This window comes from Oscarella lobularis, chromosome 9, assembly GCF_947507565.1.
Source record: "Oscarella lobularis chromosome 9, ooOscLobu1.1, whole genome shotgun sequence".
Lineage (NCBI taxonomy): Eukaryota > Metazoa > Porifera > Homoscleromorpha > Homosclerophorida > Oscarellidae > Oscarella > Oscarella lobularis.
In genome coordinates, this window is record NC_089183.1 from 1,309,569 (window position 1) to 1,326,476 (window position 16,908).

General features: G+C 41.2%; 3 protein-coding genes and 1 non-coding gene across 6 annotated transcripts; 1 reads left to right on the forward strand and 3 right to left on the reverse strand.

Moving 5' to 3' along the window:
* Nucleotides 1-576: 576 nt before the first annotated feature.
* LOC136191672 (5S ribosomal RNA) lies at nt 577-695 on the forward strand. The gene has a single exon (XR_010670903.1). It is a non-coding gene; the product is annotated as a 5S ribosomal RNA (ribosomal RNA).
* A 2,869-nt stretch (nt 696-3,564) lies between these two features.
* LOC136191279 (uncharacterized) lies at nt 3,565-7,166 on the reverse strand. 3 transcript variants are annotated; one of them, XM_065979608.1, is made up of 14 exons: nt 6,226-7,166; nt 6,074-6,164; nt 5,958-6,023; nt 5,867-5,901; nt 5,780-5,810; nt 5,573-5,719; nt 5,355-5,522; nt 5,231-5,310; nt 4,999-5,173; nt 4,800-4,943; nt 4,568-4,744; nt 4,223-4,520; nt 4,051-4,170; nt 3,565-3,992 (listed from the first exon to the last, which is right to left on the reverse strand). In XM_065979608.1, the coding sequence occupies exons 1-14, from the start codon at nt 6,882-6,884 to the stop codon at nt 3,748-3,750; spliced, it is 2,436 nt and encodes an 811-aa protein (XP_065835680.1). In that variant the 5' UTR covers nt 6,885-7,166; the 3' UTR covers nt 3,565-3,747. The 3 variants fall into 3 exon arrangements, with proteins under 3 accessions (XP_065835680.1, XP_065835679.1, XP_065835678.1); XM_065979607.1 differs by having other exon boundaries at nt 5,231-5,307; nt 5,780-5,813; XM_065979606.1 differs by having other exon boundaries at nt 5,780-5,813.
* Nucleotides 7,167-7,172: 6 nt separating this feature from the next.
* Nucleotides 7,173-8,984, reverse strand: LOC136191283 (uncharacterized). Its single transcript, XM_065979612.1, has 3 exons — nt 8,245-8,984; nt 7,896-8,184; nt 7,173-7,847 (listed from the first exon to the last, which is right to left on the reverse strand). The coding sequence occupies exons 1-3, from the start codon at nt 8,976-8,978 to the stop codon at nt 7,344-7,346; spliced, it is 1,527 nt and encodes a 508-aa protein (XP_065835684.1). The 5' UTR covers nt 8,979-8,984; the 3' UTR covers nt 7,173-7,343.
* A 190-nt stretch (nt 8,985-9,174) lies between these two features.
* LOC136191278 (serine/threonine-protein phosphatase 6 regulatory ankyrin repeat subunit B-like) lies at nt 9,175-16,302 on the reverse strand. The gene is made up of 28 exons (XM_065979605.1): nt 16,282-16,302; nt 15,748-15,835; nt 15,598-15,699; nt 15,447-15,548; nt 15,295-15,393; nt 15,130-15,228; nt 14,971-15,069; nt 14,818-14,916; nt 14,665-14,763; nt 14,490-14,588; nt 14,332-14,430; nt 14,154-14,252; nt 13,997-14,095; nt 13,828-13,926; nt 13,654-13,758; nt 13,428-13,595; nt 13,271-13,378; nt 13,117-13,215; nt 12,959-13,057; nt 12,806-12,904; nt 12,704-12,755; nt 12,586-12,653; nt 12,316-12,381; nt 11,658-12,263; nt 11,396-11,599; nt 11,221-11,346; nt 9,385-11,169; nt 9,175-9,333 (listed from the first exon to the last, which is right to left on the reverse strand). The coding sequence occupies exons 2-27, from the start codon at nt 15,820-15,822 to the stop codon at nt 10,909-10,911; spliced, it is 3,330 nt and encodes a 1,109-aa protein (XP_065835677.1). The 5' UTR covers nt 15,823-15,835; nt 16,282-16,302; the 3' UTR covers nt 9,175-9,333; nt 9,385-10,908.
* Nucleotides 16,303-16,908: the final 606 nt, after the last annotated feature.

Here is a 16,908-nt window from a genome sequence, read left to right on the forward strand (position 1 = left end):
AAGAAAGAAAAGTAGAATAGGACCGAAGCAGCCACCGAATGATATTCTAATGCCACGAACGGCCAGAGTAGACAGATACGAGAAGAGTAAGCGCTCTCCTGGAACAATTCACCGCGACCAAGGACCAAAGTGGGAGTTGTTTCTGATACTTCCTATTGAGGATGTCTAGTCTGCAGGCTACCAGCTTGTCAATGCAGAGTGTTTCCATTTAGGTACGCTATAGTTTCTTTTTATATGATATGGCAATATTGTATTTTCACAGTATAGTATATTTACGCGGCAGATGGAAGCCGTATCTAATATGGTTCTCATAATAGCGACAAGGGCAATGCTCTTTCATCTCCTGAGGAAAGCACTTAATTGGTATATGTACATGTACTTATCCAAGTTATTTTTGCTCTTACTGCCTTTGATCTGCATTTGATCTAATCTAGACTGCTTTCACTTGACGAGACTCGTGTAGCTATCAGAGAGTCTCCGTCAGTGGTGACGCCCTCCATGGAGTTAGCTCTTCTGAACCGGAAGAGAAAGAAGAGTCTGACCCAGCATAACACCATTAGGTTTCCACCTTCTAGCGTCTACGGCCATACCACGTTGAAAGCACCGGTTCTCGTCCGATCACCGAAGTTAAGCAACGTAGGGCCTGGATAGTACTTGGATGGGAGACCGCCTGGGAACACCGGGTGCTGTAGACTTTTTCCTTCCTTCGAAATTTTCTTTTAGCTCGCCACACAATTGGCTAAACCGTTTGCTGAATAAAGATAATCTTACGTAGCCAAGTCGAACAGACAATCCCACCAAAGCATCCTCCAGTCCTTTTCTCAATTAATTAAAAGTCAAAAGTCTCCACAAACCGCATTCCAACCTCAAAAATGATCTAAAATTGAAGAGACGCATGCAGATGAAATGCTGTATAACAAGGTTTTCAAAATAGGGACAAAAGGAAAATCAAGAGAGAAACACCATCATCTTCTAAACTTGAGAAAGTCGATTGGCATTGATCTAATCTAAACTGCTGTCGCTTGAAGGAGCTCGTGTAGCTTGACAGAGAGTCGCTCTCCATGGTGACGTCTTGTAATAATTGCGATAGCTCTTCTAAACTTAATCGTTTAACTTTCTTTACTGTATTGTACTGACAAACGCATTTATACGGGAGATCAGGGAGAAGGCCTGGCAACGCGATGCCAACTGTCTCCCTTGAACGTCTAAGGCAGAAAGTACCGAAGTTGATTAAATTAAGCAGCGTAGAGCCCGGCACCAGGCCACTAGCGGTCGCCTATGAAGAACATACTGCCCAACAAAGCATTTCCAAAATTCTTCATTAGAAAGCCGGAAGCGGATTCTAAAAAATAATCCGCGATACACGATCCCCAAATCTACGTCAGATGTGTGCCGTCATTGCGCAAATTATACTACACACCCGTTCGTACATCCCACTCGCTCAAAAGGTGTATTTCCGAGGACAAAATTTGCGTGAAGTCGAGCTCTGTCGAACGGCAACCGGCGTTTCGTGGGAAGAAGAGATCGTTACACAGATTACCAAGAATAGGTAGTCTTCTAACAATACAATAGCTATCAAAGGACTATATTAATTAAGTGAAAAGATACAAGTATGAAAAAATCAAGTCTGAAAAAATCAAGTCAGCAAACCAATCCTCCCTCTTAGACAATGAGGAGGTCTAGCAAGTTAAAACGAGGGCATCGTGAAGCTATACTACTGTACATCGTTATACTAGTACCCGAAGACAAAAAAAGGTCGGAGATAACATGTACAATTTGGGGGAGATACATGCAGCTCTGCAGCACAGAAACGGATATCATAATCTCACATATTATACAGTGACTCAGGCTGTGGCATTGTGGTCGCCGCGCCGTTTGTGCACGATGGGTAACTTGGATGCGCAAAGATTTACTGTGGGCCTAAAAGGAGTGAGAGTAAAACGCGTAACAAAACGAGAAAGCTACCAGAAAAAATTGCGGCTACTTCATCTGAGTAGCCGATGGTGGTGTCCTCCAAAGCATAGATAAAATGCCTGCGGGTTGCTCTCTTGCCAAACCTTTTTGCCCACGCGTCCAGCATGTCTAGAGCTCGGTCGCGCTCGGTGCGTTTCTCTTCAAACGCATAAATTTCAAAATCTGCAAAAGGTTCCGGTCTCAAAATTCTCCCAAATATTCTCCATTTGGGCTGAATGCGTTCAGCCGCTTTCACTCTTTCTTTCGAGGTCATCGGCTTATCAAGGAACTCGTCATCAAGTAAAGATAAAACATCTAAGAAAGCATATACACGAATGAACCTAACGTTCATGCACACCTTCGCCTTCAAATGCCACGTTATGTGCTGATCCAACAAAGCGCTCTAGAAATCATTTCGCATGATATTGTGTTAGAGCCAAAAGAAATCCGGCCAACTTTTTAGTAAGGGAGGAGAACTATGGCGCTACAACAGGGTCAAAATGAATGAATGAATGAATGAATGAATGAATGAATGATACGAATGAATGAATGAATGAATGAATGAATAAATGAATGAATGATACGAATGAATGAATGAATGAATGAATGAATGAATGAATGATACGAATGAATGAATGATACGAATGAATGAATGAATGAATGAATGATACGAATGAATGAATGAATGAATGAATGAATGAATGAATGAATGAATGAATGATACGAATGAATGAATGAATGAATGAATGAATGATACGAATGAATGAATGAATGAATGAATGAATGAATGATACGAATGAATGAATGAATGAATGAATGAATGAATGATACGAATGAATGAATGAATGAATGAATGAATGAATGAATGATACGAATGAATGAATGAATGAATGAATGAATGAATAAATGAATGAATGATACGAATGAATGAATGAATGAATGAATGAATGAATGAATGAATGATACGAATGAATGAATGATACGAATGAATGAATGAATGAATGAATGATACGAATGAATGAATGAATGAATGAATGAATGAATGAATGATACGAATGAATGAATGAATGAATGAATGAATGAATGAATGAATGAATGATACGAATGAATGAATGAATGAATGAATGATACGAATGAATGAATGAATGAATGATACGAATGAATGAATGAATGAATGAATGATACGAATGAATGAATGAATGAATGAATGAATGAATGAATGAATGAATGAATGAATGAATGATACGAATGAATGAATGAATGAATGAATGAATGATACGAATGAATGAATGAATGAATGAATGAATGAATGATACGAATGAATGAATGAATGAATGAATGAATGAATGAATGATACGAATGAATGAATGAATGAATGAATGAATGAATGAATGAATGAATGAATGAATGAATGAATGAATGAATGATACGAATGAATGAATGAATGAATGAATGAATGAATGAATGAATGAATGAATGATACGAATGAATGAATGAATGAATGAATGAATGAATGAATGATACGAATGACTGAATGAATGAATGATACGAATGAATGCAACTGAAAGTTGTCTTTATTGAAATTTTGAAAGTATGTTTTTCAATTCGGAACACAATCACAGACTTTTAATGCCTAATTAGCAACAACCCTGACAGATTTAGAATGGTCTGTTTTTCAAATCCGAACACAATTACAGCCTTTAAAAGGAACAACCTGGCCATTTCGAAATAACGCAAAAAGATTTCAATGTACGCAACACAGCGCAGTGACAAAAAACGTTTAACAAGTTTGATTCAAATTTGGCCAAGGTGAGTGACGTTGACGAAGGCATGAACTAAACGTTCGACGTATGCCTCCGCATCTTCACCTTTTTTCTGAACGGGCAAGGTCAGCGTTAGGAAGCATATTGAACTCTGTGGGAAAATTGCTGAATGACTGAAATGCAACTTGGGCTTCAGCCTAAAGCCAGTAGGAGGAATTGCATTTGATCCGGTGAAAAATGCCAGGACATGGGACAGGCTGCAGTAGTGCTTTCCCTCTGAAAACGATAACCCGATTTTAGAGTTTAATATTGGAGAATAAATGTTCTTTTATACCTTCGCAGTCGTCTAGAAATCTTTGAAACAGCATGTACGCGTCTGTCTCTTGCTGCCATTTTTCTTCGTCTTCCTCCTTCTCGGTAAAGGCAGCTGTTGCAAACATTTTGAGGATCCCCTCTAAATAAAGTTTCATAAAATCACTAATAACTTTCCAGCAAAAAAATCACACCTGCTGTAAGTGCTGAGTCCTCGTCGTGAACAAAATATTTCTTCATTATGTCCTTATGAGACTGCATGATGGAAAGGACGTTCATCAGCTTCAGGCCGTCCCGCAGTTGATCCAATTCTGCCTTGACGCAAAGAACAGCGAAGTGAAGAAGGAGGCAATGGCGAAGGGCTTCTTTTTTCTTGATAGTGATGGATGCGAGGACCTCGTGGTAACCTGCATCGCAAACGGCCTTGACCATATCACTGTCGAGATCTTCAAAAAGCGACTGTAGTTCAGCGTCAGTAGTAGAAGTATCGATCTGAAAGAGGCTAGTTTAATACGCTGAAAAATGTCTTGAAGTAATACTTGTTTGATCCAATGCTGGACGTCCGCTTCAGGAATGTCATCAAGAGTTACCGTAATGTCAGTGACATCACCAGTAATCACATATTCGTAAACAGCGTCTGACAAAAAAGCGAAACCAGCTCCTTCGTGTGCTAAACTTGCGGCTAAAATTCGGCCGATGATAGCAAAATGACGGCCCTGCATAAGGAGCATGAATTATTATGAAGAATATGTCATTGAGTATTTTTTTTACAAGAAGTGCCTTTGAGTCTTTGCGAGGTCGCATTCGGTTGCCGAAGCCAACAAAATGGTGATCCATAATTGCAACAGAAAGTCGCCGCCAAAATTCACGTACACAACCGCCTGAGTCCACTGCTGTTTCGCCAACGAATTGAATCTAAATTTTAATTGTGTACCAGTGTAAACCAAAAAAAATTAAAAGGGTGGCTTACTTTCATTGGACGAAGAGGGTTGTATTTTTTTTTCGAGAAAAAATAGAACGCGTCTTCCAACAGGTGGGAAGCCCGAACGTTCACTGTTGCGAGATTTTCCCCGTCGTCTCCGCCTGACTCAATAAGCGACTTCTGATGCTCCGCTATGCTCTTCAGGTCCGGAAAACCTTGCGTACTATAAGAATTACAGAATTTAGTGAAAGAATAGCAGTCAATTAGGCAATGCACTCACACTGAGGAGACTTGAGCCACGTGAACTTCATCCAATGGCCTCTGCTGAAGGGACGAATTTTCGCTCTCGTTCGTTCTCTGCTTAAATTACGTCAGTGATAGCCATTATTACAGAAGCCTTTTACCTCATCAGCGACTAAATTGATGTTGATTGATTTCGGAAATACGTCTGCCAAGGGCTTCACATATTCATTCGCCGGAATTTTCTTCGGATTCCCTCTCTTCATTCTGTCGAGAAGTTCAATATCATCTGGGTCGTAGTCACCACTACTCGAAGCCCAGAAAAGAACTTCCTGCTCAATCAGCGCATGATAACAATATTTGCCTGTGTGCGCAAACAAACCTGGAGCGTGTCATCAAATCCTGAAAAACGCCTCTTGATCTCCTGCCCATTCGGCATTCTAATTTTAACGCTGACACTTTTGTAGTCGCTGTCCGAGGGCTCCTCCGAGACAAGAGATGTCAATGTCGCTCGTCGATCTCTTGCGAGCTTCAACATAACATAGTAGGCAAACAGTCAAACACCTACTATTTGAAATTTTTTAGGCACCTTCTGCTTAGTCTCCGCTGTTGTCAACAATCTTCTAAAATACACACGCTAGGATTATTTATGATATTTACCCAGTTATGTTCTCACTTCTGTTGCAATTGCAGTTCCTCTACTTCACGGTCCTATTGACGGATACATAACCATGCTTGACATACTGTATCTATGGCATGAAAAACACCTTTTTTTCATCGCACGCAAGCGAACGCGCGTATGCAGCGTCTTGCTGCTGGACAAGTTGGCGTCTCTAAAAATGCAACTAAATCGTAGAAGCTAACGCATTTTTTCGATCGTCACCTCAGCCAAGCTTTCACTGACAGAGTCCGTTGAGCGTTCCGCTGCCGCCGCCGAAGTGCCTCCTTCTTCGCAGGTAAGATCAACAACATCCCTGAAAAGCAATAGCTGTCTCAGAAATAATACTAAGATATAGTTATATGCTTATGATATACCTTTCCGGCGACAGTTCACGTTTTATAATTTTCCTCGAGGCGCGGGCATTTCTAACGTCGTCGTCGTCCGATTCAGATTCGGACGTTAGGCTGTCACTGCTGCCGATACTACTGCTTGGCCGTACATAAATGATTTGATGCTGGCAAGATTTCTGTAAATGTTTGGTTGTGTATGGTCGCGAAAGTGGAATGAGTTGGCGAGTGCTCTTCTTCGCATCTGTGACCATAAGTGTAAAGCTTGGTGTTTCTTTGAGCAAGGGATACGCCTCAAAAAGGATCTCGGTAACTACCGATTCTGTGGCCGACATTGGCAAATGTATGCGCGCCTCGTCCAGTCCAAGCATTTTCAATTTTTTTCTTATCGCCGCCTCTTGGTGCAGCCGTGGTGCCCTTGTTTGCGAGGCACACAAACTTGTGCACCCACGGTGCACGGCCTGTCTCGGAAAATACGTCTGACGATCGCGACTTCTTCGTCTTCTTCCCCACTGAACGGGAATACGATGCCCGTCCTTTTCCCTTACCGCGATAGCCAAAGACCCTTCGATGCTCATCCCATATAGCGGTTTTCGGAGGTGAGAATTGTGGACCATCACGGGCGCCCGTAGAGGGGCCCGCCTGCTCCGAGGACGGATCGCTTGGATTGGAATCAGAGAAATCATCCCATTCTGTCCCCTCGTCGGCTCCGATTTTGCTGCATCCACGGCGAAGATCGCGTAGCTGGCGATCGATTGACTCGAGTATTTTCAATTCTTTTTTTTTCTCCCTTGAAGACATTCCGTGAATCGCCCGAATCGTCGAAAGTACTGAAAGCGGAAAAAACGGTGAAGAATAGGTCTTTCGGTTTCGATGAGCTGTGCGCAACAAAGAATGCGATGTGGCGTGCGCCTATTGGACATCGTTCAGGAAGTCACAATCACGTGCATAAAAAATACGTCACAATGACGTGTATAGAAAAGACGTTGTAATTGAGTACATTCCAAAAACGTCAAAATCATGTGCATACGACTAATGACTTCGCCAAACTACAGTAAGAAAACGTGTCCGATGCGTAACAAAGACTCTGCTGATAACGTAAATGACTGCACGACCAAAACAACTGTTCTTGTACGTCATCATCATCATTGAATATTAACAGCTATTTCTCGTGCTCTCAAATAAATTGACATTCCGAAATCGGTGACATCCTCCGAAGGATCAAGAGTTGCAGACAAGACAGACTGAAGGCGGCTTTCGTGTTCTACAGCAGTTTCAGGTACAGAAACGTTGCCGTCGTCGTCGTCGTCGTCGTCGTCGTCTTCGTTCCAATGGCCATCGGGTGGCTCAACATCAGGATCAATGCCAAAGTCATCGAACTCATGTTCAAAAGCCCCACGCATTTCTACTCCTACAGTCGACAACGAATACGTGGGATTTTGCATTCCCGATATCCAAAGCTGTGTAGGTGACTTATTCCCTGCTGACGACAATGGATGCAAGTTCCACATTTCAGTAAATCGAAGAAGATGAGCATTGATTCTGGGCAGGAACACAAAGTGGAGGCAGGCAAGATCGACTTCGTTGTTTACGTCGAGCCGTCCGGTGTTTTCCAAAAAACGAAATAAACGGTAATACGTTGACGTCACCTATAGAACGCGGTTAGTACAACCAAAAATTTGCCTTAGAATGACTACCTGATAAAAAACATCTCGCCACAGACGTTCAATCCTTTGATTGTGGACCGAACGTCCAGTTATGACGCTACCACGCCCGGGTCCTCGAGATGGGTGAGACAACATAAAGAGCGAAACTTGAGCATTTTCACCGCCTTTATCGCACCTTACCCGCGAAGGAACACCATTTCTTTTGCAAGCTAGCTCAAACTGGTCACACACGGTTGAAGCTCTGTTGTTGTTGGAACAATGAAGATACACTATGAGACGGCTGTATCCATCAACACCGCCGTGAATCACAAAGCGCCACCTTAATGACACGGTCAGCGACTGTACGGCTAGAAGCGCTCTAAAAACTCAATATGTATACCTTATCAGTTTGTGATTGCCATCTATGTGCCAAAGACTATTAGGCCCGGGAACGGAATATTGTCTCCTCTCCACAGCCATCATCCATCTTGACACTGTTCCGCCTGGATCCACTCGAAAACAGCATTTGCGCACGCGGTGAACGGGAACTTTAATTCCTTCTTGTTTTAGGGCAGCATAAATCATGCGATAACCGCTTGTGGGGTTACTTTGCTTCAGCGCTTGTATGCGACGAAGGAGTTCGTCTTCTTCAATTTGTGTATAAGACCCTTCGATGCTGATTTCGTACTGACGCAGTCTACGCTTGATAGTAGAAATGGAGACTGTAAGCAAACGTGATATTTGAGGGACTGAAAAACCGTTGTCGACAAAATAACGAAGCTGATCTTCCGATATGAAATAGGACGGCCGGCCACGACTTCCTTGCACAGTCTCCATGTCTTCAACAGTTCCTTCGGCGGAATGGTTAACAAGGAGATCGATCGTAGATGTAATGCAGCGAAGGAGGCCAGCTTGCTCACCGTACACAAGAGAGAGGCGGCCAACTACTTGATAGAGACTTTGCAATTCCGTGAGAATGCCGTCAGAAGCGTGAACAAGAAAGAGATCGCTCCCTAGCTGATGAACGCTTCGAATAACAGCTTCAACTCTGCGTAAGAGAGCTTCTCGAATTCGTCCAAGATCAGCAGCCATTTGCAAAGTTAATATCAACCACAATTTGTTTCTTTCATTCATTCATTCATTCATTCATTCATTCATTCATTCATTCATTCATTCATTCATTCATTCATTCATTCATTCATTCATTCATTCATTCATTCATTCATTCATTCATTCATTCATTCATTCATTCATTCATTCATTCATTCATTCATTCATTCATTCATTCATTCATTCATTCATTCATTCATTCATTCATTCATTCATTCATTCATTCATTCATTCATTCGTATCATTCATTCATTCATTCATTCATTCGTATCATTCATTCATTCATTCATTCATTCATTCATTCATTCATTTTGACCCTGTTGTAGCGCCATAGAGAACTTCCTTGAAGGAAATTCAAGTCTTTTTCGGCCTCCTCCTTCTGTTAGGGGCATCAGTAAATCTCATCTATGATTAATGTATAAGCAGTTACCTCCTCAGCAGCAAGTTCAATTGCGCCATCTTCATTCAATAATTTTAACAAATACAATAAGCGTGATTGTCGAGCAGCGTCCGCAAGGCTCTCAGCTGTGGCGCAAAAATTCTCACTCCACGTCGAAAGCAGCTGTGCTGCAGTCTGACATTCCACTTTCTCAGCTTGCGATAAGCCTTTTAGATGCTCCTTCAAGGCTTTTCTTCCTGCATCATCTTTCTCGAGGCACGTTATTATGGCACAACGTGTCTTGTAAGACACAAAATCAACATGATTGTTGGAAAGAGCGAGGAGATCTTTCAGACTGTCTCTGGTCGTTCCTTCGCTGATTAAAACGTGTGATTTTGCTGAAGTCTTTATCTTCTCTTCGACTTTTTCTTCGGCGTACGCTAGTGGGAAATCTTTAAACTGCTTTAGTTCCGCACAGCTAATGTAAAAATATAGTGTATTTGTCCCTGGACTCTTATCCCAAAGAATTTTCTCGCCAGTTTGTTTTAGATTAGTAAGGAACTCCATGCACTCTTTTTCCGAGTGATCTGGGCCCCGAACAACAAAATCCAACGCCTTGTTTTTCTCCTGCAACCTTATTATTCCTTCAACTAAACGACCGTGTATTATCTTCTGGATCATCAACCCGCCTTCCCAAATAACAGGGTCTAAGCCACGAAAACAAATTGCATTGAAGAAATGGCATTGTTCCTGGAGTTATAATTTCCGTCTCTTCAGCTTTTTTCAAGCGTCGCCCAACGTAGACTTCCATTTTAGAATTTTCCCTCCACACTTCGGGTGGACATTCTTCCTTCAATAGAGCCGGAAAGCGATATAGAGCTTATGCACAACGTCACGGAGCAATGGTAGCGCGCGCAACTGAGTGGCAGAAACGTAAGAGCGGCGTATGGCCGCACCCACAGAAACCCTCGTCACAGCTTAACTGCGCTGAAGAAGGGTTTTGTACTTTTGTACAGTGAAGTTAATAACGCAACAGACATTTTAAAGCGTTCTTCGTTTTTCGGGGACCCTTTCGAAGTTTTCGCGTCTCAGCTCGTTGCAAACAAAACTTGTCGCTTGATTTAGAGGATGTAACATTAGAAACTTGAATTCGAACTGATAGTTGTCTGAAAGGGCGATTGGTTTAGCGTCTAAGGCGCAGTAAGCTACTTTTTCATCTGAATGAGCTAGTAAAGCCTTCAGAATTAGTGTTTTCACACCGGTAGGTACGCGAAAATGTTGAGCATGTCATTACACTACGCGGTGCTTAAAGTCGCTTCGCTAGAGAAACCTTCACGCGTTTCGCGGGTCTCTACACCGCGAAGCTCAAAAGCTCTTCGAAAACGCTTTAAATCGCGTCTAGCTACCGCGACACCTTTGGGCAATGATAATCTAACCTATTAGAAGCTGCCAAGGCAGCTAGGTTAGAACAAATGAGGCTTCGCTTAGATGCTACGGCCTTTTTTATTTTGAGTGGCACGCTTTCTGCCACTCAGAGGTCATGCACGTGATCAAGTGACGTCACTTGCATAAGCTCTATTGAACTGGTTCAATGGGAAGACGATAACAAATTTCCAAATGGCACAATAGAGATATCGTCTCGTCGATGTTCTCCCACTTTTCATTGTTGAATGCTTCAAGAGCACACTGAATCATTTCTTTCGTTGCTGTTCCAGAGGAATCGCAATGAAGGCTAATAGGAAAATCAGGGGACTCTGCAGGAGATAGCAGCGGGCCGATGGCATTCTGACATAGCCAAGAAGGGTCTAGAATAATTTTGTCTCCAATAGCGAAAATCTAAATTCTCGTCTAAGATAAGTTGACAAATAGAAAAATAATTCCACTGACCTCGCCGATTCCTTGCAAGAACTCAACAAGCAAATCTTGAACTTGATCTGAAAGACCCGGCCATATGCTGTCTACAAGCAGCTGTTTGAAAACGCACGCGTCCACCACACGAATGGTACAGCAGTCCTATGCGGCGTCAATAACATACGGTTAATTTCCGCGTAATGTGACTTGCCTCTTCTTTCTTGGAAGTTAGCAGCGACGTTTTCCTTAGAGACGATAACGTTTTCTGACGTATATTTTCAGTCGCTTCAGTTTTTCCTGTAATAAAAAACGGAAGGAAGCGTTCTAACGAAGACGGTTTCTGAAAGGGATGTCGCAACGTAGGCAGAAATGATGTCACCGCCGCCTCAACAATGAGCGGAACATCTTTAGATATCTTTGTCAAAAAAACTACATTAGGCTTTAAACTGTTCCACGCTGATATATTTTATTACCTCTATTACACGCGCTTTGACCTCCCCGAGAGCTTGTTTCAGTAGATCCAACGTTTTTGATCTTCGCTCACGACAATTCAAAACAAAAGAATTTTTGTAAAATTTAAACCAACGACCGTACGTTTGTCGGAGGCTTGCGACCAGTTGCCGCATTTTTTTCTCTCCATTTTCCAAATTTTTAAGCATATCTTTGCGGCTTCCTATTACAATAACAAACGCTTTTGTTAGTTCTGTGAGCCCAACGCTGCATTTTGCAAATGAGCAAAAGTAAAAGCTCGATTTCTCTAATTCGCTGTAGTCTTTTGTTAAATCGACAACAAGGAGAAAAGCTGTTGTAAACTCGGAGAAGAAGAGATTGTGCGTTTTATGAAAGTGATGCTGCCCAGCAAAATCGCAGAAAACAATCTCGCCAACCGATTTAATGACTGCTTTTGATACTTCCATGCTGGCAGTCCGGCGATCGTCGCCTCCTTTCTTCCAGTCAATGTCTTGCAGAGTTTTGATTAAAGTTGTTTTACCAGCTCTCTCGTCCCCAATAAAGCAAATCTTGATTCGCTTTGCTTTTGTTGTGCCTTGAGAATAAAGTTCGTAGTACCGATATTTAATCTGAAAGAAAAACAGGTTTCTCCAAAAAGTCATGCCAAAGCAGGCTACTAACCCACGATTTAAAAAGAAATTGTTTTACTTCATTTGGACAAGAAAACTCGTGAAGTAGCAAATTATCCTAAAAATCTGGCTAAGTCGTTATGTTTATCTAGTGTATAAACGTAACGTAACAATATTGCTCTACAAGACAAACAAGGCGTCGTAAAAATATTTGTGAGGTCAAAGATAAATAATTTTTGTATTAATTAAAGTAACCTAACCTTAAATAATAATAATTTGCTAAAGCACTAGCATCTTATTCAATAATAATTATAGCGCGTACCTCTCCGCGACGGCCCACAAGACTTAGGTTCTTCGACAAAATGAATTTCAAAAATTCCAAATGCGCAACTAAAGTTTGCAACACTAAATTGACAAGAAATCCGTGAAGTCGATAATACCAGAAAACCTGTGACGAAATTTCATAAAGACGTGTAAAACAGAATTTTGCTTCTACAAGTTTAAATTTAATTGAAAAGCACAAATAATTTAAATTACATAACCTTGTCTAATTTATAAGCATCGGCTCCAGCATCGAATAACAGTTTAGCAAGTTCTACGTGACCATTAGAACACGCTGTCCACAGCGGCCCCCGTTCAAGCTAAAAATTCCAATTACATAAAGAGCAGCACGTCTCCGAGACACTGCGACAAACCCTATCGGTCTTATTGACGTTTGCTCCAGCTTCGATTAATAGTTCAGCTATATTAAAGTAACCGTTAGAACACGCCGTCCATAACGGTCCTCGTTCATGCTAAAAATTCTAGTTGCATAAGGAATACCATACACTGTATCTATGAAAGTAACGCAAACCCTGTCTGTCTTATTGACATTTGCATCAGCGTCAATTAATAACTTTGCAATTTTCTCATAACCATTATAGCAGGCTTCCCACAATGGCCCTCTTTCGCCCTAAGAAATCTCTTAATCAGTAACATGTATATAAGGGCAACACACATTTACTAACCGCGTCTGTCTTATTAACATTTGCTCCAGCGAAGATTAGGAGTTCAGCAATATCAAAGTAACCATTAGAGCACGCAATCCACAATGGCCCTCTTCCGCACTGAAGATTCTAATTAGATCAGACAACGTGTCTATAAGATTAACACATTGCTAAATACCCAGTTCGTGTTATTTACATCGACTCCAGCGTCGATTAGCAGTTTGACACACTCTACGTAACCGGTCGAACATGCTTTCCATAAAAGTTCTTTTCCGTGTGCTCCAGCATCCATTAGTAATTTGATAAGTTTTAGGTGACCTTTGGAACACAAAATTCCTGTTTTATCCTAATGATTCTAATTCAATAAAATAATTCATATAAATGACACCCTTCTAGAAACAAACCTTCTCCGTCTTATTAAAATCTGATCCAGCGTAACCACTAGTCTTATTAAAATCTGATCCAGCGTAACCACTAGAACACGTTTCCAACAAAAGCTTTCTCCCAACCTAAAGATTTTAAATCAATGAAAAGGAGCATGACTATAGAAAAGTAGCACAATACAGTACACTATAAACCTTATCTATCGCATTGACATCCGCTCCAGCGTCGATTAGTAGTTTTCCAATTTTTATGTGACCTTTGCAGCACACTTCCCACAAATGTCCTCTTCCATCCTGAAATATTTTGGAAAATAACATATCGTTTTACAAAAGTACGGGATAAAAAAGGAAAAAAACTACAAACCATGTCAGTGATATTGACATCAGCTCCAGCGTCGATTAATAGTTTGACAATTTCTACCTGGCCAAAAAAAGATGCTGCCCACAAATTTCCTCTTCGATACTAAAATTGTTTTATAAAGAACAACATGCTAGCTTTTATGTAGGACAATTCTACAAACCAAGTCCGTCTTATTGACGTCCGCTCCTGCGTCGATTAGTAGTTTTCCAATTTTTACGTGTCCTTTGCAGCACACATCCCACAAAGGTCCTCTTCCATCCTGAAACGAATTAGAATAAATTAATAATAACATATCGGTTTACAAAAGTACGGGATAATAAAAGCAGAATACTACAAACCCTGTCAGTGATATTGACATTAGCTCCAGCGTCGATTAATAGTTTGACAACTTCTACGTTGCCAAGAGAAGACGCAGCCCACAAAATTCCTCTGCGATACTAAAATTATTTAATAAAGAACAACATGCTACATTATGTAGAAAAACAATTCTACAAACCAAGTTCGTCTTATTGACGTTCGCTCCTGCGTCGATTAGTAGTTTTGCAATTTTTACGTCACCTTTGCAGCACACGTCCCACAAAGGTCCATTTCCATCCTGAAATATTAGAACAACAAAAAATAACAAATTGTTTTAAATAAGTACAGGCTAATAACAGAAGAATACTACAAACCATATCAGTGATATTGACATCAGCTCCAGCGTCGATTAATAGTTTGACAACTTCTAAGTGACCAAAAGAAAACGCTGCCCACAAAATTCCCCTTCGATACTAAAATTATTTTTATAAAGAACGACAAGCATGTAGGAAAACAATTCTACAAACCCAGTCCGTATTATAGACGTCCGCTTTAGCGTTGATTAATAGTGTGGCAATTTCTGCGTGTCCATTAGAACACGCTACGTACAAGGGACCTCTCCCACACTAAAGCCACTAATTAGATGAACATGCCTATGAAGGTAACGAACTACTCCCAACCCAGTCTCTCTTGTTGACATCTGCTTTAAACTTGATTAAAAGTTTTGTTAATTCCACGTGACCATTGAAACTAACTTCCCACAAAGGTCCTCTATCACCCTAAAGATTCCATTCAGACAAAGATCAACGTGCCTAAAATAGTAACGCATTACTACAAACCTTGTCTGTCTTATTGACGTCTGCTCCAGCGTCGATTAGCATTTTGGCAATTTCTACATCACAAATAGAACTTGCTACCCACAAAGGCCCTCTTTCATCCTAAAATACTTTAATTAGTTGAAGAATAATTTTTTTAAATCTTTAAAATTAAAGTTTTCTACTAACCCAGTCCGTCTTGTTGACATCCGCTCCAGCTTTGATTAATAGTTTGACAATTTTAGCGTGACCATGGTAGCACGCTTTCCACAAAGGCCCTTGCCCATTCTTAAACTGTATATCAGAACAACTTGCCTATTAGCGTAGCACACCACACTAACCAGGAGGTCTGTCTTATTGACATCCGCTCCCGCTTCGATTAATACTTCGGCAACTTCCAAGTAGCCACCAGAACACGCTACCCACAAAGGTGCTCCACTATGCTAAATTTGCAATTAGATGAAGAACGACATGTCTACAAAAGTAGCCCACTGATACATCCGTTCCAGCATTGATTATTAGTTTAGCAATTTTCACGTGACCATTAGAACACGCTGCCAACAAGCCATCCTTAAGATTTCTATCTGATAAGTACTGTACCGCATATTTATAAATGTAACACATTCTGCTATGGGCACTTACTCCGGCATCGATTAATGATGTCACGATTTCCACTTGACCGTTAGCACAAGCGTTTTCAAGTTTCTCTTTATCCATATTTGAGTGAAGCCTAAGTAAAGGCGTTTACGAACAGCTTCCCAAACTGACTACGTTCTGGCATGTGCGTGTTGACTACGCAGTTTCTTTAGAGGAAATAACGACCTCTTCGTTTTTTGATAGTAAACTCACACTTACACACTGACCAAAGCAGCTCAAATTTAAGGAAAATTTAGCCCCATTATTTAAATTAAATAATGACTAAAATAAAATAAGCTGTTTACTACAAAATTCCGCTATGCACCGTATATTTTATATCTAGTGTATCAGAGACACACAGCGTTTTGCAAAGTCTTCTAATCTTGCTAGTCGCTGCATAGTCTCGTTCCCAGACTCTCTCCCGCTCGGCCGGTTGTTCCACCCTGGCGAGAGAGACTGAGCACGAGACTGTACCGCTGCACGTTCATTTACTCAGGGATCCGATCTAGCAACTCACGAAATGCATTCTTAAAGCTTTACCTTGAGACTTTCGTAGCGAAATGTACGGGACTCCTGTTTCTTAACCTCAATGTCTCACGTGATAGACTTGTATGGCCTTTTCTAGAGCGACGAAGAGTTTCTTTGTCCAAGCAGCCGTATCAGGCTTGTAATCGTGCTGTTAAGATTAGTTTCTTTTTGTTTCCGGAGAATCGGGGTCTCTTTCGGGAAAAAGGGACGTTTTGATTCATCGCTTTGCTTGATTGGCTCAAATCTAGCTCGGGTGAGTACGTCGTGAAACTAAGAAAGCAGCAGAACTCTTTGCGAGATTCATAATCAACCCTTTCAGCGATATTGCTTTGTTTGCGTTTCCAGAAATCGGGGCCTCTTTGAGGAAAGTCGACATTTCTGAGTCTGTAAGTTTCAGCGGCTTTGTTTAGACGATTCTTGAATGAATTTCTTAGTCGTATCTCTCCGATACCTGTACGCGTGTTGCCCATGCCAAATTGAAAACTTTTCTCAAGTGGTCTTAGTCGAGAAGAATAAGGCGAGTGAGTCGGCAGTCAAGGTCTTAGCGAATAGAAGAACTGAAAGAGAGTAGAGAAAGAAGACAAAGGGAACATCCGGAAGGTCCCATCTGATCACATTCCAAAAAAATAGTTCGCAGAA